The following is a 26901-nucleotide window of genomic DNA, read 5'->3' as shown; positions in this document are numbered from 1 at the left end:
TGTTAATTTCTACCTTGATGGCATTGTGGTCAGAAAAGATAGATACTTTATTATCTAAACGTTTTGGATCATGTTGAGGACTGCTCTGTGGCCTAAGATGTGGTCTATTCTGGAGAACGTTCCATGTGCATTGGAAAAGAATGTGTACTTTTAGCTGTAGGGTGGAGTGTTCTCTATGTCTATGAGGTCAAGTTGGCTGACTGTGCCCCTTAGGTCTTCTGTATCTTTGCCGACTTTCTTTTTAGATGTTCTGTCCTTTACTGAGAGTGGTGTGAAGTCTCCCTACTATTATTGTGGAGCTGTCAATTTTTCTTTTCAGTGCTGTTAGAGTTTGTTTTATGTATTTTGGAGTCCTGTCTTTGGGTGCGTAGATGTTTATTACGGTTATGTCTTCATGACAGACTGTCCCCTTAATCATTATATAGTGTCCTTCTTTGTCTTTTATGGTGGATTTTGTTTTAAAGTCTATTTTATCTGAGATTAGTATTGCCACTCCTATTCTTTTTTGGAAGTTGTTTGCTTGATATATTTTTTCCCAACCTTTGATTTTTAATAAATTTACATTTTTGTTTCTAAGGTTTGTCTCTTGTAGACAGCATATTGATGGAGCCTGTTTTTTTTATCCATTCTGTCACTCTACAACTCTTTATGGCTGCATTGAGGCCATTTACATTCAGTGTAATTATCGACAGGTGTGAGTTGATTGCTGTCATTTTGTAGTGCTTTTTTTTGCGGTGCTGACTTTTTCTTTGTTCCTCTTACTCTCCTGTGCTGAATTCCTTTTGTTTGTGGATTTTTTTTCATTTATTTTTGTAGGTTTTGCTTTTTCTGAGACTTTATGTTTTTCCTCTTTATTTTGATGAGTAGGTTTGTTCACTTTTTTTGTGGTTACTGTAAAATTGAACCTTACCTTTCCAAGTTTGAAGTAGTCTATTATTACTTGGTATCACTTTGCCTTCCTCTCCATTAGAAGGTTCTATATCTACACCGTTTATTCCCTCTTTTATTGTTCTGATGTTGTTGTCATTTACAGATTAATTGTTCGGATTCCCTGTTGTATTTCTTTTGGTTTTGGAGAGTCCTTGAGAGTTCATTTCCTAGATGAGTATCTGGCTGGTATGATCCTGCATCCTAGATTCAGCCTGTGAGATAATGCTGTTTGTTCTTAGATCAAAGGACTACCTTTAATAATTCTTGTAAGTCTGGTTTGGTTTTTACATAGTCCCTTAATTTCTGTTTATCTGGAAATGACCTAATTTCATCATCATATTAGAACGAGAGTTTTGCAGAATATATTATTCTTGGCTGGCAATCTTTTTCTTTCAATGTTTTGCATACGTCATCCCATTGCCTTCTTGCCTGCATGGTTTCTGCCATATAATCTGAGTTTAGTCTTATTGTTTCTCCTCTGTATGTGACTTCTTGTTTTTCTTGAGCTGCTCTCAGTATTCTTTGTTTATTTTTGGTTTTGGTGAGTGTGATTATGATGTGCCTTGGTGATTTTCTTTCAGGGTCTATCCTATATGGGGTTCGTTGAGCTTCTTGGATGGTCAGCTTTTCATCTTTCATGATATTGGGGAAGTTTTTTGTCGGCAGTTCTTCAGTGATCTTCTCTGCGTTTTCTGTTCTCTCCCCGTTCTGGAACTCTGATCACTTGCAGATTTTTGCTTTAGATTGTATCCCACATAATTCTCGGGGTCTCTTCATTTTTCTTCATTCTTTTTTCTGGTTTTTCCTCAGATTTGTATCCAACTGTTTGTACTTCAGTTTTGCTGATCCTATCTTCCACCATTTTAAACCTGCTCCTCAGCCCTTCTATGACACTGTCCATTTCTGAAATCTTGTTGTTTATTTTAGATTTCTAATTGTTGTTTTTGTATGATTTCTACCTGTGAATTTATTTTGGCATTTTGTTCCTGCATTATTTTCCTGAATTCTTCCATTTTTTTGGTCTGTATTTTCCATGAATTTGTCTGCTTTTTCCCTGAATTTGCCTATTTTTTCCTCATTTTTGTCTGCTTTTTGCTTCAACGCTTGGATAGCTCTGAGTATTAGAGATTTGAATTCCCTATCAGGTAGTTCTAGTGCCTTTTCTTCTACTGGAAGGTCATCTGGTGTTTTATTTTGGACACCTACTGGAACTGTCCTGTCCTGTTTTTGTAAATGTTTTGATATTGTCTGCTGTCTTCGGGGCATTCAGTAGTTATTTTCCTCCTTTATTCATTGTAGATTTGTTTGTTTCATCCTGCTTTTTTGTTTTATTTGGCTATGTCTGAGCAGGCAGGCTGTGTGTTCTTTGTTGTTTGCTCGTCTTTGGGCACAATACTTTTCGCCTCCGTCTCCAATTGGCAGGGTCAGTCGCTCACATATGGTACAGCAGGGCACATCTACCTGAAGAGGAGTTGCTGGGATGAGTTGTTTGTGACACTTACTGCAGGCGCCAGGGTGGTCCGGTAATCAATGCAGGGCAGGTTCCAGTAGGCCGCGCCTGGGCTGCTTGGTGGTGTGATGTTCAGCGCACGGTGCAGGCAGGCGTGATGGTGGGGGGAGACTGTGATGTGTCGGGCTAAGACAGGTATGGAAGAAAGCAGAGAGGAATGGGAGCCAAAAACATACAAACAAAAAAGAGTGCTAGGGGAGCTTGCCATTGAAGTGGAGAGATGAAAGACTATGAAAAGGAGAAAAACAAAAAGGAGAAGAATAAAAAGAAAAGAAAAAAATGAATAAATAAAAATTAGAAAGAAAGAGGAAAAGAAAAGCTCCCAAGGATTCCTCCGGTGCAGCTGTGAGGTCTAGGGAAGTTGCTTCCAGGCCGTGAAGTATAGCCTGCCTAGAAGGGACAGAGGTGTCACTCAGCGTGAGGTATTCAGGAGACAGGAAGAGAAGGAAAGTATAGAGAGACGAGAAACTGAGTAATGAAGAAAGAAAAAGGGAAAAATAGGGAAAAGAAAACAAAACAAACAAATTTAAAAGAAGAACAAGAAAAACCCCCAAAGAAAAACAGAAAAAAAAAAGCCCCCCGAAAAAAAATACAAGAAAAAAGAAATGCCCTTGGGGATCCCTCTGTGCATCTGCACAAACTGAGGGGGTTGGTCCCAAACCGTGCAGTACTGCCTGGCTAGAACAGGCTCCCAAATCGAGAAAAGAAAAAGAAAACAAACAAACAATTCAAAACATACAAACAAAAAGCCCCAGGATCCCACTAGTGTGGCAGCACAGGCTGGGAAGCAGTTTCACATTCGAGTGGTGTTTCACAGCCTTTTAGGAAGAAGCAAAGACCGCGCATGGAGCCAGGTATTTGAGAGAAAAGAGGGGGAGGTGGTGAGAAGGAAGGAAGAAATCTAAAGAAGTGAAAAAAGCAACAGCAACAGCCAACAAATGGCACTTAGGGAGCTGGCCAGTGCAGGCCGGTGTAATCCAAGCAACACCAGAGTGAAGGTGGTGCTTCCCAGCCAAGAAACTGGCTTCAGGAAGGAGAGCAGGCTGAGTAGGGGTGAAGAAGGGTGCGGGTTGGGAAAGCATCTATCACTGGTTACTGGTTGTTCTGTCTCCTGCTGGAAGCTCCCTGAAGCTGCTTTCTTGTACCCTCTGCTTGCTGATCTCTGACAGGAGTCCAAGATGGCGGATCTGTGCTGTGTTAGCTGATAGGGGACCTTTGCACGTATCTCTCTTTGCTCTCTGTTCTCTGTCAGTTTCTTATTCCATTCAGTGCTTGGCTGAGTTCTTTACCTCTTCATTTGATGTTTAGGGTTTCAGGATTGCCGTTTTCTCTTTTTGACTTAGTTTTTCGGATCTTTGCTGTGCAGGGATGGCATGGTGCTTCTGCCTAGAGCGCCAGGTTGCCCGGAAGCTGTTTCTTAGCCATTCTTACCCTTTCTAAAATAATCTTTAAAATAAATTTAAGTTAACAAATTCCACTGGGATTTTGATTTGGAATTATTAAAATTATTATCTTGAGAAGACTTAATATCTTTCAGTGATTAATTATCTTTCCATCCAGGAACACCTTATGTCTGTTTACTTTCTTTAACTCTCAGTAAAACATTGTAGATTTTTTCATATGAATTACACACATATCTTATTAAGTTATTTCTAAGTGTTTAATATTCTTTTGAGTAATTATTTTAACTGTGGGAAAAGGCCTCTAGGATCGTATATAAAATTACTTGTGTATCCTGCATATATACAATTTTCTAAGGGAAAGGTAATTAACATTTCAGATTCTCAAGGTGGCCTAGGTCTTCATTCAAATTTACATGCAGAAATACATCCCAGCTTCAAATATATATTTTTGTTTGACTGATGACTCTAATGTATTCCATTAATGTAGTTGACTGAGAATGAAATATATAGTGATTTTCAATATATAAAACATTTAGTTCCTTGGCAAAAAAACAAGAAAATTCTCAATTTAATCACAATAATGAACTGGAAAAATGGGTCTGAGACATACGTTGATATTTTGAAATAAGACAATTTTTCATTTCTAAACAATATCATTTTACAAAAGTATAAAAGTTTAAGTGATGTTTTAAAATTTGTCCAGAAACCCTTTCAATTAACTAATAGAGGAACATGTACATTTCTGATCAGCTAATTGTCTTTCCTATTTCATTTATATGCAGAATATACATTTTAAAAAATAAGTTAATTTCATATTAAAGTTACTTGTCTTTTGATCAACTAAGTTGTAATTCTACCATGATCAACCATTTTATCTTTGCAGTTTAGGAAAGATAATTAATTTAAATTTAAGTTTTCTTAGACAAAACATTGAGAATAAGAAACAGAAACCACTCAAATAACTTGACAATGTAAATTTAAAAAATCCAAGTACCTTAACTTCTTCACATAGTTCTGTAAGTCGAGCTTCTACATCCATTTCCTCTGAAAAGAGTAAAGAGTAATTAGAGGAAATATTTCAGTATTAGGTATGAAAACTATTTTTACAATTAAATAAATGAATAAATTCCCTTTAAAAGCCAGAAGACTGAGAAATATCTGGACTATATTCAATAAATTAAATTTTAATGTAATACATTTACATAAACACCTTAATCATTTAGACAGCATGATAATTAAGGATTAAATTCTGTTATGATTATTAAATAGCGTGTATCAGTTCTTGCAAGAGGCTAACACGGTCATAAAAATACTGACTATAAGTAACTTGCCCAACTGTGTCACAGACAAAACATATAATTAGGTTTTACTGTTATTTCACCTTTTGTAATTTCCAGTAAAAGTTTAGTATTTTGTATTATATGCAATCCTGCCTTGCTTTTTGCAAAAGCTACTGCTTTGAAGTTCAAGTCAAATTAATCTTTATAACTGACACATATTTAAAACATACCTGGAGTGTAGACTAATGAAAATAAATATAAAATTCATTTCAATAAAAAGTTAAGTTTCTAATTTAGTTGAATAAATTCAGTTTTCTATAAAATATTCTTAAACTGAGGCAAATTTTTACCACACAATCTGATTTATTTAATGTATGCTATAATCATCTATAAAGGAGTGTATACATTAATTTACAATTAAAATGGGAATATATAAAAGAATACAGAAACTAACAGGATATAAGATTTATTAATTGGTTATTTTTTGTAGGAAAGGAATTTCATCAACGCCTGAAATATCATCTTTAGATATATTTAGTTTTTAACTAGAAATAAAACTAAAATGAATTCTCTTATAGAACTGTAGTTATGATCAAACAAAATCCCATAATCTTGTTGCTGAAAGAGACTCTGATCATTCTCACACAAATGCAAGAATACATTCTATGGCATGCCTGAATTCATCCATCAGCTTACTATCCCATAAGGCGGAATGAATATTTACTGCTTTATAAAAAGAATTATAAACATTTAAATTTGATAAAACAAGCAGTTATGATCATGTGGAAAATACAATCAAGCTATAATATGAACAACAAATACTCTGTTGGTGAATAAAACTAATGGGACACATACATACTTTGAAGTTTCCAAAAGATATACATACAACTATTTAGATATTAACATATACCAAGAAATGGTATCACTAACTAGGTGATGAGAAATAGATCACTAATTTGGTCAATTAACTGACAACTAAAGAAATTCACTAAGGTTTTGTAAATCATTTCACTGTCAGACAAATCAGTGGCTTCTAATATTAGGTTTTCCAAGACTTAAAAAAAACAACAGCAGACCCTGTATTAAAATCACAACTTCCAGATGCCAACATCTGTTTTCACATTACTCATGATCTTTTCCTGTGATAAAAGAGAATTAGTAAAATTTGTCTTAGTGGGTTACATAACGTACTTCTGAATTAAAAAAAAAGGACCAATTTTTTAAAGTTTTGAGTTTTGATGCATTTTTCTAATCTTTACATACATATCTTTACAATCTTTACATAGACTAAATGCATAAACTGGTACATTTGCACTTTGACTAGTGGGAGCTACTTCAATGTAAACAACATCTTGAGGAATGTTTAAAAGTAAAACTGAAGTTCAAAATCTTGAATTAAAATGCCTTTAAAATCATTTAATATTTTTAATTATGAGTTTTAAAATCTATGTTAATTTTTTCTTCTTAAAATGATATATATATATCCATTTACATAATTTTATAGAAATGTATAAATGTAATCATTATCTTATATACATTTTGGGGGGGGGGGCTTGGCTCCTCCTGCCAATCAAAGATTACAGTCTAGAACATACCCTTTGTTATTTTTCAGATGTATATATAAATACATGGAAGTTTTTGAGTTACTTCGTTTGAAAAAAATGGGATTGTATTTTATACATATTTCTGAATTTTTCTTTTTTCTGTCCACAGTACTCCATGAATTCTGGTAGCCAGCTCTAAAACATTTTTTAAGTGGCTACATAATATTCCGTGGTGTGGGTGCAACATAATTTACAACATATTCCACTCTTTGCCCAAATGATGGGCATTTATACTTGTTTTCACAGTTTTCCCACTAAGAACAATGCTTAGACATATATTTTTACGTACTAGTGCTTATTTCTATGATACACATTGACAGAAGTGGGTGTACGAGGTCAAACAGTCCATGCACTTAAATTTTCTAAATCCATCCATCCATCCATATACATTCATTCAACAGATATTTATAACATAGCTCAGAAAATGCTAATACAATGTCAGCTTTTAAGGATAAAAGATATCGCAAAAAAAGTATTATTTAACTAACTTCATTATACTTTAGCTCTGAATCAAGCCTTTGTCTACCCAACCAAAAACTGGTCCTTTCTTTATATAGGCCTTATTATGTAAAGCAGCATTCTGTAAAACCATTTAGAATTCTCACATATAAATTGATAGAAATTAGCAATACAATAGTTTAAATTAGAAATATATTTTAATTACTAAAAAGAACACTAAAACATGTCACAAATGCTCAATTTCAGACTATGAATTATTTTACAGTTAGAGAATATAAAATTATATTTCAAAAAGAATGACTATAATGTTTACAATAATTTTCAACCTTTCCATTTTCCTCCCTGATAAAAAAACCAGTTTTGCTCTTAACAATTTTGGTGAAAAGTGACCCAACTTAAATATTCCTGAGCTAGTTTTCAACTGTGAAATGTTGAGAAAGATTTTGGCTCTTCAATTTCTTTTTGTTCATACTTCTGAAAACTAAGAAACAAATATTGTGATTTTAATAACTTCTAATTATGTAATTGTGATGGTTGATTCAACGCAAAGTAAAAACTTTCAACATGCTTATCATGGAAAGACAGTAAAGTAATTATTACTGATATTCAAGAGCAAAAATCCAAAATATATATGGAAATATAGCAATAAAATAATGAGATGGGAATATTTTATTTAACATATGAAACACATATGGGTAGTACTGAATTTTTTTCTCGCTAGAATAGTAAAATTGAATGCAAACTGACTGAAAAATCAAAACCAGACACTAAGGATGTTTCCTTTCTTTACTTTTATAATGTATGAAACTAGCTTCAATGTTTAAATCACATTTCTTTATTATTACGCCTATAAAAAGATAAAATTACTCTGATCAAATTGAAGGAAATATTATTCAAGCAACAAATTCTGGCAATAAACATGGCTTCCAAAAAGTGTTCTTTATAAGAACTCTAGAAAGAATATGGAAAAAGCCAAAGAGATGTTTGCATTTACCATTTCCCAGGTTTAAATAAAAACTTCAATATTATAAATTAATTAAAAGATTAACCAAAGCTTATCTACAAACTAAATTGATTCTAAAAGTAAATTCTAAAATGAAGGTGAAACATACTATATTGATAAATATGTATTTATGAAATTAGATAAACTATTTTAAAGCAAAATTTCACATTAATTAAAAGGGAATATTTATTTAACCTACTTGTAAACATACCTAGACAGGTGTCTTTCTGGGTTCGTGGCTGTTTTCTTCTGAGAAGGCGCTCATATAGGACCTGCATGTTGGCCTTGGCTAGTTATAAGGATTGCACACAGCACTAGTTACTATATTCCTTTTTCAACAAAATTTACTAGAATTTTCCAACTTGTTAGTAATAGACTGTATTACCAAATACCTGATAGTGCAGTTAGATTAGAACACTGAAGCAGAATCATTCAGTTAGTTAATCTGCTTATTAGAATTACAAATGATGTACATTCGAGTTTGTATTACTTTGTTCTTTTTTCTACTTAAAAGGATGTGTGCCACTCAACATTTAATAATCCAATATTATTTTTATGTTTTAATTTCTTAGACTCAGAATTTTAGAGTTGGCTAGGATCTTAGTGATCAGGTAGGTCAATCCTCTACCTTTAGAAGTGCGAACACTGAGGTTCAGAAAGGTTAAGTGATTTGCCAGGCCTAGATTCCAGAACCTTTGACTTCCATTTTCTTTAAGTGTTTCTTGCATCAAACCAATATTTAACTGTATGCCATTAAAAAAATGTACATCATTCATCTAAAGAAAAAAAAAAGGCAAAGGTAGAAAGAAGAGTATAAGGCATTATTTTAAAACAGGGAATAGAGTTTAGATAAAATTTTAAAACATGTTGGGGTTTAAGACTTTTAAATATATGTTTATTTAAAAATTCAAGGTAAGTGCTAAATAATAAAAGAAAACATAATACACCCATTAATCAAGAATGACTTTTTATGTACTTATTAAAACTGGTGAGTAGAGTGATCTTTAGTCAACAGTGTTTTATGGAAATACATTCTAGTACCTACAATTTTATTTTGCTAAGATAAAAATAAACAATGCTAATAGTCCAGAGTATGTAATACTTTTAAATAGTTAATAGCATTTTTAGATGTTCTCCTGGAAGATGTATTCAAGAATAAACTATAATTCACAATGAATAGAAAAGAAAATATAGGTAGTAAAGAAAGGTTTAAAAACACAAAGTATTACCATTTACTGATAATTAAAATTATAATAAAATTATTTATTGAGGATGAGTCTTGATTTTAAAAATTCCTAGGAAACTGCTGTAAGCTATGTGTTGATGCTTGTACTTTTTCAAGTAACAAAAAAAATCAGTATTTTGCTATTTCACTCATTCAATAAATATATTGTAAGTAAATATTCTGTGTAAGGTACTAATAATTGTATTTTATTGCTATTATTTACTCATGTAAAAATAGAGTCTGCTTCAGAATTTTATTTTCTGATAAAATATAATCAAATAATTTGAAATAAAGTTGACATTCATTTAGTCCTAAGGGATCTCTTAATTATGATAATTTCTATACTACACTTATATACATGATGAAAAAGCCATCCTTACCTAAGAGAATATTAAAAACCTAATGAATAAATGAATTATGCTGAAGCTAGATTATTAAATCAGTAATAAAGTGCTAATATTACCTAAGCTATTTGAAACAAACCCTTGCCTTTGAAAAAATAAATTTTTCTGTTCAATTATTAATCTTGAATTTTATCAATAAACATACTTCCTCTAGGGAGATATATTTTATTCTAAGTTAAAATGTGGCTCATGTGTTTTTTCATTCATAAATATTACATGTTGAAAATTATATGCATTTATAGGCTCATCTTATTTATGTCTCTCTATATTAAAACCACAAGAAGCCCTGTCTTGGTGGGTGACTTTGCCCTGCCCGTCCCAATGCTGAACTGATAATTTATTACTGTTGCTGTGAGAGGAAAGGGAAGAGGAGAGCTCAAAGCGCTTCAAAGACAGAGACCCTATCCTTTCCTCAGCACCTAGTGTATTACCAGACAAAGCAGGTGCTCATAAAAAGTCCAAGGGAATTATACTCCTAGAGCTCTTTTATACCATAATACCTTTTGTATGTCCTCATCTTTCCTCCTTACTCCTCCACTGCACCTGATTACTTCTAATCTTCCCACCTTGAGGAATGGAAACCACTTTGTGTTTATGGTCACAAAGCTAGTAAGTAACAGAAATGGCTTCGAACATGAATTCTTAAGCACTATAAGATAATACACCTCCCTGAATTCTACTCTAGCATCTTTATCAAAACTTATCTTGTAAAAATACCATTACACATGGCTTTTAAGTTTCACACCACTATTTTTTATGATACTGCTTTTCAGGCACATGATACCGTTCTTCATTAATATTGTGGTTTAGTAGTTTTGTGGTCTGGTTATTGAACCTAACCAAAATTTATAATATTCTTCTCCTAGGAAAATGTTTTTGAGTTCCAAGAATCAAATTAAGAAAATAATTGGAGAAATAATTTTTTCATTAATTGAGAATAAGGAATATTCTATATTAGTCTATTCTATAAATGATTACTTCATTAAAAAAAATTAAAAATAATTAACATTTTGAGGTAGTGTTCTACAGGATTTTCCTTAGGGAAATAGAGCATTCTAAGTACATGAAATAGCAAGGCAAAAAGTAATTCAGAGACTAATAATCAAAAAGCAATCCTTTACACACTCGATTTTGTTTTGTGGAAGAATACACGAGCAAAAAAAAGAATAAATAAATGTTCCTGTTACTTGTATACACATTGGAATAACCACATCGAGTGTTTTAAACAGTCAATTTAGTGAAACCTGTGTCTAGTCAAGAAAGTGTGACTGATGGAATCAATCAAATCCACTGGAGTAGTCGCTGATAGGCAGCAGCACAATATCCAGTATTTTTCTACAGCTAAATTCAAGTGAGGTAAAAATCCACATACTTTCTAATAATTCTTTTGTATCTCAAAACAGGCAATTATAAAATAAGCTAATTAGCCTCAAACATAAGAACTACTCAATAATAGTCACTAGAGATTTCATTGATCTTGTTATACACTGAGATTCTTCAGAAACAAAGGAATAAAGAATACTGATTAAGTAAAAATTAAAAAGCGATTCCTGATTTATCCAAGCATATAATAAAAATAATTTATTCTGAAGAGATTATTAAAATGTTTTTTATGATAACCTATTAGCTAATGTTTGAAAATAAAAGCCTAATAAAACTGTCATAAAAAGTCTGAATAAAAACTTTATTTGGATAATTCCAATAATTTATCTTCTGTGAAATGATATATGTAAAAGCACTATGCAAACAGAAAATGGTATACAAAATCAAAGCAATATAATTTTCATTATGTACTATAATATATATGCAGTATTATTATTTGACTAAAACTGAAACTTGATTTTTTTGATTTAAATAATTTTCAAAATGGTAAAACACTAAGTAATTGATGTTAGTATTCCCTAAAGTGAAATAAAAGGAACCGAGATCTAAGATCACTTAAAGCCAAATGTACAGAAAATGTCCCAAATACCTACAATCTGGATAGACTGTTAAATATCTGGAGGTATGGATTTAATTTAATATCCCATGATTTTGTAGATAATTACGTTTGCTTTCTAGTAAGCTTTCTGGTTATATTTTAAGAGCAATATTATATTGACAAACATGTTAAAATTCTATCGAAAGACTCATTTCAAACTTAGCAGCAAGAAGTTATTTCTCAATGTTATAAAAAAAATTTCACATTGCAGAAAATGATTACCAAAGGTTGAAAAAGACAGAATTGAGAGAGGAGTAGAAGTAAAGCACATAAACATTAAAGTGTTAGCATAGAAAAACTACGCTGATAACTAGTAATGTAAGAATGGAGAGAATGAATTGACCTATAGGATAGAACCAACTACTTTCAACATACCCAGTTCTAGTTTCTGACAAGAGGGAATCTCTTCTGTTACCGTAATGAAGTAGCTGTGCAATCCCTTGAAGGCTAGCAGCAAAGCGGCACAAAGTGTATAATGAAAATTATAGGCATGATGTAGAAAGGAGTCTGCAATGATGAAACTGCATCCCTAAACAAAGAATAGATTTTGAGATTTTGGGTACAGAGTGTTAGTAACCAAAAATCTTAAAGCATTATACTTCAAATCCAGAAAAACAAAGGAAAAAAAAACCCTAAACATTTATCAATTATTTTAGTTATTCTAAAACTTAAAAGAAATCAGCAAAAGTTTAGGGTTGTTCTTGTTCATATAAATAATAAACATATGAAAGGCAACTCTAGTAATTCCAGTTATGGTAGATTCTTTTTAAAATAAGCATATTAAATTATGATGTTTTGATAATTTGAAAATCAAATTACATTTGGACTGGGGGACAGATACTCTATATGCTTTTATACTATAAGTTCTTTTTCCTTTCAGGGGAATAATGGCTGTAATTGTACAATTTCAAGCTAGGTCTCAACTATGGCAACTGATTATAACAGTGCTCTTAAGGGAGCAAGGGGTGATGGTGGCAAGTTAAAATGGTTAAATCTGGTAAAATCCTAAAGTATCAGGTTAGTTTTCATAATAAACTAGAACCACTCAATTTGTTAAGATCATGTTCAATTAGATCTGTACGTTGCTGGGCTCAAATAATTAATAAAAGGAATACCACATTCACAGATAAAACAGTTAAAAATATTTCATTTGAAGTAAGAGGGAAAAAAGGATTTATAAACATATTCAGTTCTTACATCTGGTGATAACTGTTTTGTGTAGTTAATACCAAAGACCACACTTTCAAGAGTAGGAATCACAGAATCTTTGTTTTGCGCTGGTGCATTTCTATTTAACCAAGTAGTCTTCACAGGACGAGGAAAGCTGGAGGAATAAGTATTACATTATTATTGTCATAATAGTCTACTTGAACTTAAGTTGAATATTTATAAAAGAAAATCTTATAGGAAGAAAATAAAGAGCAAAGGGGGTGCAAGGTTATGAATTCTAACGTATTCTTAAAGTAATTTTATAATTTCTTCTTTGATAATTTGAATTATTATGAAGACATGATGATTATAAAAAAAAATTAAGACCAGATGCTTGAGACTGCTTCTGTGTGGTTGGAATTCAGGGAGTCTCAAAGGATACTAAAGATAAAACAAAGTGGGATCCAGAGTGGCTAAATGACAAATGGGGATCAAGCTTTGATTTGGAAATACTGATCTGTCAGAACTGGTTCCCAAGTTTAAAAAAGTTAACAAATATGCAAGCTATTTACAGAAATAAAGAGCTCCCACTTAAGTGCAGAAAAAGAAAAATTACTAAATCAACTTTGTCTCCATTTCTCAAAAATAAGATATTTCCTTCTCTTAATTCTCTTCACTAAAAGACTATAAGCTCTATTAAGAGAATCTTTACAAATGCTTCAAGGCACCATCTCAATCACATATTATAAAATACTTCTACTAGTATTAACATTATATTTTGTTGTTGTAGACCAAAGCATTTGGACTGTTTGATAGTTTGGCAAAAGGGAAAAGAAAGAAAAGTAAATCATTTTTGCCATAAGCAGAGAGCAGCTTGCATTTGCAAAATCAATTTGCTTGACAAAAATAAAATATCTATATCCCAGCAAAGAAGGGAGTCAGTCGCAAGTCAATGGTAAATTCCACTTGCTACGATGTGTTTTTCAAAACTGTGTCACAAAAGTTATCCTTAAAAAAAATTTTAATAAGAAATGGATCATGTAAAAAACAAGCAAAGAAAGAAGTCCTAGCCCACTTATTTTAAATAACTTATTTAATGTCTATAGTTGGGTTGGTAATAGAAATTATTTTAAATAAAAAATGACATTTAAGAAGATAAAATTATAAATTAAAAAAATTTTCATTGGGTTTAGAGGATTAAAAAAAAAAAAAAACTACCTATAGGGAGAAGGGCCAATTAAGTTCTTAAGTCTTTCCCCAGAGAATTCCACATGGAGATCACAGTGTCAAGCACATTCTTATGAACTCAATAAACTTTGCTATTATTTAAAAAAAAAAAAAATTCACTTATAATAAAACTTTAAGAAAAACTTGTTAAAGCATAAATAGTGAGGAATATTACCCTTAATATAACCCCTTTACCAGCACCACCAGCAAAAAGCTTTCTCTTACCCTTTATTTGCTTCCCTTTTACAACCTCTCATTTATAGGCAAAGAAAGGCAGGGGAAGGTGCTACTTCCCTGGCAAGGGTTCTAGCAGCATAAGAGGGGATACAAGGGTCCATGGCAGCTAAACAAAGAACAGCAACCTCAGCTGTTGCAGGCACCTCATGTTCTCCTCCAGTGACTAACTAGAGCCAACAGTTAATCCTCTTGGCTTCTGATTCAGAGCCCAAAATGTCTTCTCCTTCCAGTAAATGGTCTCTAGGAGATGAACTGCCCCTTTCTCCTACTAGTCTGGGGCAAAAGCTGCTGCATTGCAAGAGGAAGCACACTCTGAACTCACTAGGATTAGTGATGTAAATATCACTACTCTATTTAATCAGGGCTTTAAAAAGTAACACTAATAAGCTGAGCTAACCTCTATGAACTGTGTGTACATCTTTCGGGAGAGAAACTAAGCCAGTGTTACAAAGACAGTCTTAGTGCATCTTAAAATAGGAATAGTTGAAGGAGTTTAATTAGAGACTCTTAATGAAACTACAAAAAGAAGATTCAGAAAACTTAGGAATTTATTTCATAAAGAGATAAACTTTTAGCATTAAAACCTAATGTGTAATTCACGTAAAAGTAATCTGGTATATTATTTCTTTGATGGTTATACTTTAACAACCAGTTATATTGATTTTATGGAATAAGAAAGGCAAAGCGAGTTGTCAGGAGAAACAAACTTTTCCCGTCTCATGCTCTGAAGAACTGCGTCAAGATGTAAGGGATCATGCGGCAACACAGTAGAAGAGGTTCTTGATTATAGTTTTTAAAACAATATAAAGATTTATGCCACAGGAGGCCGTTACTTGAGGGCAATATGTTAAATTGTATTGTCTTTGTAAATTCTGAGGGTAATTGTACAAACTACCTACTCAGCTTTCTGAGAAAATCAGCTTAACCTCATATCCTTTATGTATTGCCCTTAATATTAGTTGTCTGAAATGATAGACAGTTCAGAAGTGAAATCAATTAGGAGTCTTTTCACGTAAGTTACTGATTTTAAAAGTGCCTGTAACACAAGGATGTTTTACTATAAAAACTGAAGAGCATGAACTGTAGTCTTACATTAATAAAAGATAATCCATCTCCCCATGAAGCAGGCAGCAAGAAATAATCATCGCAGTGCATTTATTATGATCCAGAATATTATATCTTTTAAACTAAAATGGTACATGATATAATTTAAAAATCATAAATACATAAAATTGGTTAATGACTTAGAAAAAAAAATTTCTGTATAGTACAGAATTAAGAAGATAAAATCAGCCCATCTAGAGAAGAGACCAAGAAAAAATTAAGAAAAATTAATATACTTTTGCAGACAATGAGTAATTACATTATAATATTACATAAAAACAGGTACAAACTAAACAATGCTGTATGGTTATTTCCTGATTGCATTATTTTTCTTGGTCAACTTATCCGGGACTGGAAAATGATTGCTCCATATTTCTATAATGAAAAGTTATCAATCTAATGTTTCCATACTCTTTAAATTTATTATTTTATTACTTTAGTATAAAATGAAAATATTTACTTAATTAGGAATTTAGAAGTTCCTTACTACTTCAGTAATCTTTATCAAAGTATATGTTTTCACTATAAAAATGAAAGACATTACATCAATAAGCACTACAGTATTGGTTAAATTTACCTTATTAGTGGCTGGTGTAGTGCAACCAATGATGCATGGACTGTAACAGACACAACAGAAAGGTGGAAATAATCAAACATAACATTAACATGATGATGAAGGCCTCTATGGAGGCTAAAGTGCAGCTTCAATGTTCGGCTACTTATTAGTTGCAAGGTGTTCAAATCATCTGCCCTATAAAAAGCAATGTATTTGCATGTAAGTATGGGATATTTAGTAAAAGTCAATATTCTGTATAGTAGCTTAAGCTATCAAAAACATTTAGTTACTTATTACTTTTTAAAAACTTAGAATGAGTAGTTTTTAAAGTATTAAATTTGATTAGACAAGATATGAAATCTAACAAGAAAATAATCAGAGCCAATCTATAGATTTTTATCAGTCTATGTTATGGACTTTTTTCACTAATGCTCCGGTAACAGGGATCATTTTGATACTTCAGAAATATTATACTAAATTTTACTCCACAGGGAATACTATTTATTACAAGGTATAACATAGGTTAAGTCAAATTCTATTATAACAAACCCCAAAAGTTATTTCAAATTATTTTTATTGTATAAAACTTTGTTATTAAATGCTGTTCAAAAATAAGCCATTGGCGATAACTTGATTACAGATAGTCTGGCATTAGATCTATACATACAAAAATATTTGAAACAATGTCATAAAAATTGTATACAAATAAATTATTCTTTTACTGATACATAAATTACAACTACCTACAGCTGATGAAATACCTACTCATTTTTAGCTTACCCCACTTACAGAATTCTGATTTGGTTAAAAAAGCATTCCTTAAGGAGTTCTTTGAACAAAATGTCCTAAAGAGGAGCATTAGCTACCATGTGAAAAATTCTTATTCTCAACGATAGTGAAGAGAACATCTAAAGTAAACCTTTCAGTAATGTGACTGCTTAGTCATTTATCCTATATGCAGTATGAATTTATCTACAACTTTCAGAAAGTATTTCTAAAACTGCATTTGAAATAAAAAAAAAAAAACCTTCAAAAATAAAATTGTTAAATGGATCTCTAATTCTTGTTTTAAGAAATAAAAGTACATACAGTATGTCCCTAAATTATATGTCTTTATGTCCAGGTGTGTGGGCAGGTTCAGGGTAGCCAGTCCTAAAACCCTCAAGGGCTCTAGAAATTAATGAACTGGTGACAACTGCTAAGTCTCAGAGTATCAGTCTTGGTAACTCAGAATATCAAAAAAGTCTCACCTAAAAAAGGCATCTTTCATGCCACTAAGAAAGATTAGCCAGTGACATAGTGCAAGAGAGCTCAGTTACATTTAAATGCCTCATGGCGGTGGTATTATATCAACAGAGCAATTTCTAGAGTTCAGCAAACGGTTTCATATTTCTTCAACTTGTCTGAATTTCCTACCTGGGGTACATGGAATCAACATGGGCACAGAGCAGGCATAGCCATGCTCATGAAATTCCCCTAAAAGACAGAAGTAGTTCAAAATAAACAACAAGGCAACAGGCTGGACTCTAAGAAGAAAATGGGGACTCTAATAGGAACAGATAACCGTTACGAGCACCTAATGATTTTTTAATTGTTTGATAAGTCTACTTACGAATAATCTCCATCTGTGAAGTGTAGATCCAAGGTTAACAGAAAATTAATTTCCTCAAGGGTTTCTTCAATCTGAAGAAAAATTACAATGTGAGAAACTTTTTGAATATTTATAGAAAGTTAGAAATATGCCTTCAGTCTTATAAAAAATATTCATCTAAATATATATGAAGACATACCTTTTTTTCATCCAACAACATTTTAACTTTGAAGATCATAACATCATTTAAAACAACCTCTTCATTTTTGTATAGAATTTGAAATGTCTTACTGCAAATCAGAGAATCATGAACTGAAGCTGGAAAAGCTAAAGTCATACCTAAAACAGATAAGATATGTAATTGACAGGCAAAAGGCAAAATATAAGGTAAATCAATATTTTTACTTTAAAATCCTGTAAAGTTTGATTTTATTAATCCAATGCCATCATCATTAAATAGAGCTATTAGAACATTCCTAAAAGTTGATTTTTATGATAAAGATGAATAACTAAATATATTATAACCATTATAAAATTATCATACAATTTATCTCAGCCTAAAACGTAAATAAGGAAATCTCAGGATGCATATTTTAGAACGAACAATTGATCTGTATATCAAAGAAGAAAGCAATTTAGTCTTCCATAACCCATCTGCTGTCGTGGTCTTATTACTCTACCCTTCAGAAATAACATGGTGTGAGAAACAGTTAAAAAAACTGGGGCTGTTTAAGCTGTTGTTAAGCCTCATTAGCCATCATTAGGTTGGCCCCAACTCATGGTCGACCCCACGCACAATGGAACGAAATACTGTCCAGTCCTGTACCATACCATGAAGGGCTGCAGATCAGATCTTTGTGATCTACAGGGTTTTCACTGGCAGATTTTCAGAAGCAGATCATCAGGCCTTTCTTCCTGGTCTTAGTCTGGAAGCTCTGTTGAAATCATAGCAACACACAATCCACTAATGACAGACAGGTGGTAGCTGCATTTGAGGTGCACTGGCCGTGAACTGAACCTGGGTCTCCCACACAGAAAGAGAGAATTCTACCATTGAACCACTAATGTCTCCCTTTGTTTAAGCTAGAGAAGGGAAAACAAAAGTATGCCAGGAGAGCTTCATCTTTCTCTTCCTTTCCTTTCTCTCGCTTCCACAAGGATTCAGTTCAAAAGCCACTATGTGGGCCCAGGCAAGGTGGGCATCTGGGCAGGGCAGATCCAAGTAAGATGTCAGAGTCCAAATGGAGTAAGAAGGATGTCCACATAGGAAGATGGCCTGATGTTAGAACCCGTGAGAAGTGAGGAGGATAATCTAAGTGGAAGAGTGGCTTAGAGTGGGGTACTGGGAGCCCAACCAAGATGAGGAGGGCAACTGCATGGGAGGGCACCTAAGCGTTGGAAATTACAACTCACTTTGAGTGAGGAGGGTATCCTTGCAGATGGGCAGTCTGGCGCAAGGTGTAAGAGTCTAAAAGGGATGAGGAAGGCTTCCATGGAGTGGGAGGTGTGTGAGTGGCAGCAGCCTGACACGTTCTACTGAGCACAAGTGGGGTGAGGAGAACATCCCTGCAGAAGGCCCTCCTGGCACAAGGAATAAGCAAATCCAACAGGGGTGAGGAGAGTGTCCACAAAGGTGAGTGACCCAGCATAAGTACCAAAGCCCAAGTGATGTGAGAAGAGGATTTGTGAGGAAGAGAAAGCAGAAATGGGAGACTGGTATATATAAGGGTCTAATCAAATTAAAAAATATATGTATATGTTATGGATAATGGGAGTCACGTTACTTACTGTCAGAGAAAAGAGGTCCAAATATGGAAAGGAGGTATAAATATAAAATGAATCATATGGTATTGAACTGAAATAGGAAGTACTGACGTGAACTCATGCTTTTAACTATATATTTACATATAAAGATAGATGCAAATTCATGCATGTATGTGCAATTATATATGTATGTACATACATGTATGTACTCCCTAGCTCTGTCTACTCAAAGGGCCTGGGAGCAGCACGATCCCAAATTTTGGTTTCTAATACCATTCTTCACTAAAAGGAAATAGGGCTTTTGGAGAAATGGCTGATTCCAGAGCAGGGCACAGACAGTACAAGATAAACTAGAATATCTTTTGGTGCCAGAAAGTAAGTGCTTAAAGAATGAGTGGACATGTCAGAAGGATATAGAAGCTAGCTTGAAGAGGCTCCCCCTGGCATTAGCTGACATGAACTGAGCATCAAAATAAATTATGATAGTAATGGATTAACATCCATTGACTAAAAGAGAAAACCGTAAGTCCTTAATGATATAAACAAATAAATGAAGAAATCAAAAGTTTTAACAAGGTATTTATTAATTACATAGGGAAAAAGAGTAACTTTATAGTCATGAAGCCTGGCAGACACCACTTTAATCAAACAATCCAAGTTAGTATCATCAGTAATGAGACAGCTGAAATCATGTGCCACCTAACAGCATACAATGAGACAAACACAGCATCACTTCTGAGGTATTCCTATCAAAGATGCATAATCTGAATCTAATCATGAGGAAATCTCTAACCAATGCAAATTCAGGACACTGCAAAATAACAGGCCTATAGTCTTCAAAACTGCCAGGTTCATGAAAATTATAAAGACTGAGGAACTGTTCCAGACTGAAAGAGACATAACTAATTACAATGTATAATTTAGAACTAGAATTTTTTGCAAAAAAGGACACTAACGGAACAAAACTTAATGGGGCTGAGGATAAGATGGTAGTATCAATATTAATTTCCTGATTTTGATGGTTGCATTGGGGTTTGGTTTTAGGTTTACTGGGGTTATGTAGGAAAATATTCTGGTTTGGAAGAAATACACATTCAAGAATTTGGAAATGACAGGACATCATATTGGCAAATTACTCTTAAATGGTTCAGGGAAAAAAGTTCTTTGTACTATACTTGCAACTTTTCTGTAAGTTTAAGGTTGTTTCTCCTTTATGGCAAAACTCTTCAAAAGAGTTTTTGGTATTATCTGTCTCTAATTCATCTCCTCCCATTCTCTAGTTAGTCCACTTTGTGGTAGCCAGTCTCTCAGTGAGTGGCTCCCAGTGAGTCCCACCTACTGGTTTTAACAGCCATGTGTAAACCCCTCCCACAAAGTATCAGAGTTGATCTAAGTGAATACAGCAGAAGTGATGGTACATTAGCATCTTCCATAATGGCCGCTCTCACTCTCTCTCACTCTCAGACTGCTGCTCTAGGGAAAGCCATACTACATTCTGAGGGCACTCGGGCAGACTATAGAGGTTCATATGGTTAAGAACTGAGGTCTGCCAACAACTACATGAGTGAGTTTGGAAGCAGATCCTTTAGCCCAGTTGTACCTCAGATGAATACAGCTCTGGGTGATAGCTTGACTACAACTTCATGAGAGACCTTGAGCCAGTGGCACCAGCTAAACCACTTCAGGATTCCTGATCCATAGAAAGTATGAGATAATAAGGGTTTGTTGTTTTAAACTGATAAGTTTTGGGGTATATTTTTATAGAGCCATAGATAATTAATACATATTCCAACCAGACTTTGAACCTGTAACTACTCTTATCAATATCAGCAATGACTTCTGCTTTGCTAAATCCAATGGTCAATTCTCAGATGTCATCTTACTCGACCTATCATCAGCATTTGACACAGTGACACATACTTGCATTCTTGAAACACTAATTTGGCTTCCTGGACATCACACTCTTCTGGTTTTGCTCATACCTCACGGGTCATTTCTTTCTAGTCTTTTTTGGCTGGATATCATCCAAGAAGCAGAATAGCGTAGTGGTTTAGAGCACAGACCCTAGAACCAGACTGGCTGGGTTTGAATCCTGGCTCTGCCACTCACTAGCCCTGGGATCTCTGTTGATTCTTCTCTTTCTTCTGTGTCCCACATCCAATTCTTCAGCAAACCCTATTGGTTCTACCAACAAAATATATCCAGTATTTATTGAGAGCGCTAGAAATGCTCATACAGAAGAAAGAAGACTGCCTTTAGGAATGCTCTAAAAAAGACTCTATCACTGGATTAAAAAATTATACACAAAATTCATAATTCTAAACTGTTTTGGAATTACTAACAATAATGAATCTTCAGTGAAAGTTGCCTATATCCTGAATTGATATCAATACTTAAGCTTTTAAAAAGATGTACCAGTGTCTTATAGATAAGAAAAAACCATTTCCATTGAGTCGATTTTGACTCATAGTGAGCCTATAGGACAGAGTAGAACTGCATCATATGGTTTCCAATGAGCAGCTGGTGGGTTCAAACTGCCAACTTTATGGTTAGCAGCCAAGTTCTTAACCACCGTACCACCAAAGCTCCACAGATAACAAACTGCTGCTTAATTTTATTCTCAAACCAGGAGCAGTGGGCAACAGGTAAAATAAAAGAGACAAAAATCTCCAGGCTCATGAAACTTACATTCTAAGGGCGGCATGGGGGGTGGTGATGGTGGACAGTTTGACAGAGAATAAAAATGAATAACTAAATTAATAAAATAATACTTTATTGATAAGGTGGTATATCAGCAAAGACTAGAACAGATCCTCATGTCCTCTCCTCTACTACATGCCACTAGATTACTGCTTCTCCTTCACCCTAGAAAAAATCTGGGGGTTTATTCCCTGGAGAAGAAAAAACAGGGGCCTTCTGAACTGGAAGTCACCTGACAAGACTAGAGCACGAGGCTCTGAGTATATGCATACTGAATACTGAATGCAGAGACTCCCAAAATTCTTCTTGTACTCAGCTCCTAGAAGGCTGGCAGCTAGATTCTTATCCTCTCGGAAGGAGACGGACAAGTGTCTTCTCTCGCGTTTCAAGAATTACAGAGTCTAAGATTTTACCCCACTTGCAAGCTAACAAACTCACGTGCCACAGTTTGACAAATGCTGGCAGAAGACTCCTGGGTCAGAGTAAAATGACTGTAGTAATCACAGCATGAGCTTCATGTGCACATCAGTTCCCCTTCTCCCCCAAGTCCTATGGGGATGACACGGAGGTAGGCCTAGGTGGATACTACACTTGTAGTGGGTTTTCAATCATAGTTGAGAAACTCTAAACTTAGGACACCCCAAAGTTTTATAAGGAAATATAAGGAAACCTGTCCAACCTTTGCATTACAGGGAGACGTTATCTTTATTATACTGGACAGCAAATAAATCTACACTCTGCACCACACAGAGACACGCTCTCCATCTTCCAAAGCTGTTCACTATACAAATATCCGTGAAAAGAGAGTCTGGAACAGAAGGTGTTCAGTGCCTCTGCTTACAAGATGTACAGAAACATGAAAGACTATGGAGAATTATCTTCAACAATATATAAAGTAAAATTTCAGACCCTCCAGTTGTTGACATGAGGAATCTGATCACTTCAATAGAAAAGATCTATAGGTACTAAATGAGAAGATTCCTTTGCAAATGGCTTACTAACATCAACCTAGAATGAAGCTCAAAGAAACAAGTCCCACCTATGCTCTCAGAGCTTCTAGTCAGCTTCTGAGCTCCCTCCTTTTAGTCATTTATCAACAACTGAGTTCTACAAAACATCTGAAGAAAGCTTCTAACATGGAAGTTAGAGACCAAAGTAAAAAGAAAAAAAGCAACTTGCAGAGAACTAACAAATTAAAAGAGATCAGTAAAATTAAGAGAACCAGTAAAGACTATCTACCACCTAAACGACAGCAGTTACAAAAAAAAAAAGAGCAGAGAAAAGTAATCAGCAATATAATTATTCCATGAAGGATAACGCATATGGGAGAATTAAAGTTCCTTCTGTGTAGGTACACTGTGATGACCCTCGATCACTATTAGAATGTTCCTAATCCTAATGATATCCTTTTTTTATACACCCTATCTTGGCTCAAACTTGTGCCACATTAGTTTGCCCATGTCTTCCTTGTTAAGTTTTTTCTATGTTTGATTTTCTTGGAGTTTCTAAATAATTTCTGGTAACTTGTTAACAAAAGAATAATGTGCTCTCCCTTCTGAAGTTTATCCAGTCTTATATTTTCTAATTGATAGAATCTCTCTCATTCTCCCAGAGAACTTACTCTAGAGCTGTCTATTTCCCTGCACCAAGCTGAACTAATTGCTCTCTAGGCCTACTGTCATTAAAAAGACAGGAAAGAAAGAAAAAACAAAGACGGATGTCTGAAGAAACTCTGAAACTTGCTCTTGAACACACAGTAGCAAAAGTGAATGGAAGAAATGATGACGTAAAAGAGCTGAACAGAAGATTTCAAAGAGCAGCTTGAGAAGACAAAGTATTATAAAAAAATGTGCAAACACTGGAGTTAGAAAACCAAAAGGGAAGAACACACTTGGCATTTCTCAAGCTGAAAGAACTGAAGGAAAAATTCAAGCATCAAGTTGCAATGTTAAAGAATTCTATGGGCAAAATATTAAATGACACAAGTAGCATCAAGGGAAGATAGAAGGAATATACAGAGTCACTGTACCAAAAAGAATTGGTCAATGTTCACCCATTTCAGGAGGTAGCATATGATTAAGAACTGATAGCACTGAAGGAAGAAGTCCAAGCTGCACTGAAGGCAATGGCAAAAAAACAAGGCTTCAGGAATTGTCGGAATACCAACTGAGATGTTTCAACAACGGCTGCAACACTGGAAGCACTCACTCGCCTATGCCAAGAAATTTGGAAGACAGCTATCTGGGCAACCAACTGGAAGAGATTCATATTTGTGCCCATTCCAAAGAAAGGTGATCCAAAAGAACGTGGAAATTATCAAACAATATCACTGATATCACACGCAAATAAAATTTTGCTGAAGATATTAAAAAATAGTTGTAGTAGTACTTTGATGGGAACTGCCAGAAATTTAAGCTGGATTCAGAAGAGGATGTGGAACAAGGGGTATCATTGCTGATGTCAGATGGATCCTGGTTGAAAGCGGAGAATATTAGAAAGATGTTTACCTGACTATGCATTCGACTATGTGGATCATAACAAATGATGGACAGCATCGCAAAGAATGGGAATCCAGAACACTTAATTGCGCTCATGAGAAACGCATACAATCGTTCAAACAGAACAAGGGGATACTGCGTGGTTTAAAATCAGGAATGGTGTGTGTCAGGGTTGTAACCTTCCACCACACTTATTCAGTCTGTATGTTGAGAAAATATTCCTGGAAACTGGACTATATGAAGAAGAACGGGGCATCAGGATTAGAGGAAGACTCATTAACAACCTGTGATACGCTGGTGACACAACCCTGCTTGCAGAAAGTGAAGAGGACTTGAAGCATTTACTGATGAAGATCAAAGACTACAGCCTTCAGTATGGATTACATATCAACATAAAGAAAACAAAAATTCTCACAACTGGACCAATAAGCAACATAGTGATAAACAGAAAAAACACAGAAGTTGTCAAAGATTTTGTTTCACCTGGATCCACAATCAACACGCATGGAGCAGCAGTCAAAAAATAAAATGATGTATTGCATTGGGCAAATCTTCTGCAAAAGACCTCTTTAAAGTGTTAAAAAGCAAAGATGTCACTTTGAGGACTAAGGTGTACCTAACCCAAGTCATGGTATTTTCAAATGCCTCATACGCATGCAAAAGACAGATAATAAACAAGGAAGACTGAAGAAGAATCGCTGCCTTTGAATTATGGTGTTGGCGAAGAATATTGAATACATTATGGACTGCCAGAAGAATGACTATATCCTGGAAGAAGTACAGCTGGAAAGCTCCTTGGAGGTGAGGATGGTAAGACTTTCTCTCATGTACTTTGGACGTTATCAGGAGGGATCGGTCCATGGAGAAGGACATCATGCTTGGTAAATTGGAGGGTCAGTGAAAAAGAGGAAGACCCTCAACAAGATGGACTGACACAGTGGTGGCAACAATGGGCCCCAACATAGCAACGACTGTGATGATGGCACAGGACCAGGCAGTGTTTCTTTCTGTTGTACATAGGGTTGCTATGAGTCAGAACTGACTCAATGGCACCTAACAACACCAACAACAACTGTACCACTGTTTTCCTAGATTTTCTTTCTCTGGCCTCTTGGAGTGGGTCCACTGTTTCTCAGATCCATGTCTTCCTTTACTTTGGTTTTCTGTCTTATTTTGTTGGAGTATATCTTCAAGTAACTTTCTAAGAAAGGCTGTGTGGGAGATAAAGTTTGTGAATCCTTGCATGTCTGAAAATGTCATTATTCTGACAACTTTACACCTGACAAATAGTACGGCTAAGTAGATAAGTTTGTATAGAATTCCAGGTCTAAAACTATTTCCTTTCAGAACTTTGAGTTGCTCCATTGTCTCCTGTCATTCAGAATTCTAGATGATGTCAATTTAATTTTCAATCTTTTTTCTGATCTGTTTTTATTACTACCACCTTCCCCATTACCCCCGGAAAAATTCATGATCTGTTGATTTTCTGAAATTTCACAATAACATCCCTAGGTCTTTTTTATTTCATTGTTGTGGACCTAATTCTGTTCCTGCAGTAATTTCTTCTCAATTTTCTTTGAACTATTATTATTATTTGGCTATTAAATTTCATGGATTGATTCTCTAGCTTTTCTTTTCTCTCCTATGTTTCTTGTCTTTGACTTTTTTGCTCTAAGTTCTAGGGGATTTTCTCCAGTTTTTGAATTTAGTCCTCATACTGAACTATTTCAAAATTTTAACAATTTTTTAAAGCTCTAACAGTTCTATTTTGGTATTTTTTAAGGCATCCTATTCTTGTTTTAAGGATACATCTAATCACATCACTTTGAGTATACTAAATAGTGGTTAACATGTCCTCTTCTGGTTTCTGAATTATTTCTGTTTCTTCTGAAATCAATTTTTGCTGTTTATCCTGATCCTCCTCTTTCAAGTGGTTGAATTTCCCAATAGGCCTTTCCCCTTAGTGAAAAACCTAATCTTAGAGAAAGCTGGAAGCCCACTGACTGGGTGAAGGCCTCACTAAATTAAGACTAAGTGCTTTACTTTGGAGAATTAGTACCTGCCATGGTAATTTATTTAGAGAAAAGCCCTGAGATTTTTGGCCTAATGTAAATACTAGGCTGCCTGACACTTTGCACTTGGGGTTGAGTGCCCAACTATCACAACTAATCTGACAACAAACCTTTAATTTATCTCTATTTTCAGCCTTACTTCCCATCACATGCAATACCTGCCTGACTTTAAGCCTGAAACCCCTTAGGAAGGGGACGGAGGGA

The 26901-nt window shown here is 34.3% G+C and overlaps 1 protein-coding gene across 11 annotated transcripts in view; it reads right to left on the bottom strand.

Moving 5' to 3' along the window:
• Nucleotides 1–26901, bottom strand: part of FAM135A (family with sequence similarity 135 member A) — a 126601-nt gene that overhangs the window by 54499 nt on the left and 45201 nt on the right. For 5 of the 11 annotated variants that reach the window (XM_023735864.1, XM_023735870.1, XM_023735869.1 and 2 more), the window contains 7 exons: nucleotides 17863–18002; nucleotides 17685–17755; nucleotides 16094–16267; nucleotides 12997–13123; nucleotides 12175–12328; nucleotides 8401–8478; nucleotides 4838–4887 (listed from right to left, as the gene is read on the bottom strand). In XM_023735864.1, the coding sequence (XP_023591632.1) occupies nucleotides 4838–4887; nucleotides 8401–8478; nucleotides 12175–12328; nucleotides 12997–13123; nucleotides 16094–16267; nucleotides 17685–17755; nucleotides 17863–18002 (794 nt within the window). Of the gene's footprint in view, nucleotides 1–4837; nucleotides 4888–8400; nucleotides 8479–12174; nucleotides 12329–12996; nucleotides 13124–16093; nucleotides 17549–17684; nucleotides 17756–17862; nucleotides 18003–26901 lie in introns of those variants that run through there. The other 6 variants (XM_004381359.2, XM_004381360.2, XM_023735873.1 and 3 more) reach the window with 4 other exon arrangements.

Source organism: Trichechus manatus, unplaced genomic scaffold (genome assembly GCF_000243295.1).
Source record: "Trichechus manatus latirostris isolate Lorelei unplaced genomic scaffold, TriManLat1.0 scaffold00083, whole genome shotgun sequence".
Taxonomy (NCBI): domain Eukaryota; kingdom Metazoa; phylum Chordata; class Mammalia; order Sirenia; family Trichechidae; genus Trichechus; species Trichechus manatus.
The sequence above is the reverse complement of the archived record's forward strand: the minus strand, read 5'-3'. Positions and strand labels throughout refer to the sequence as shown.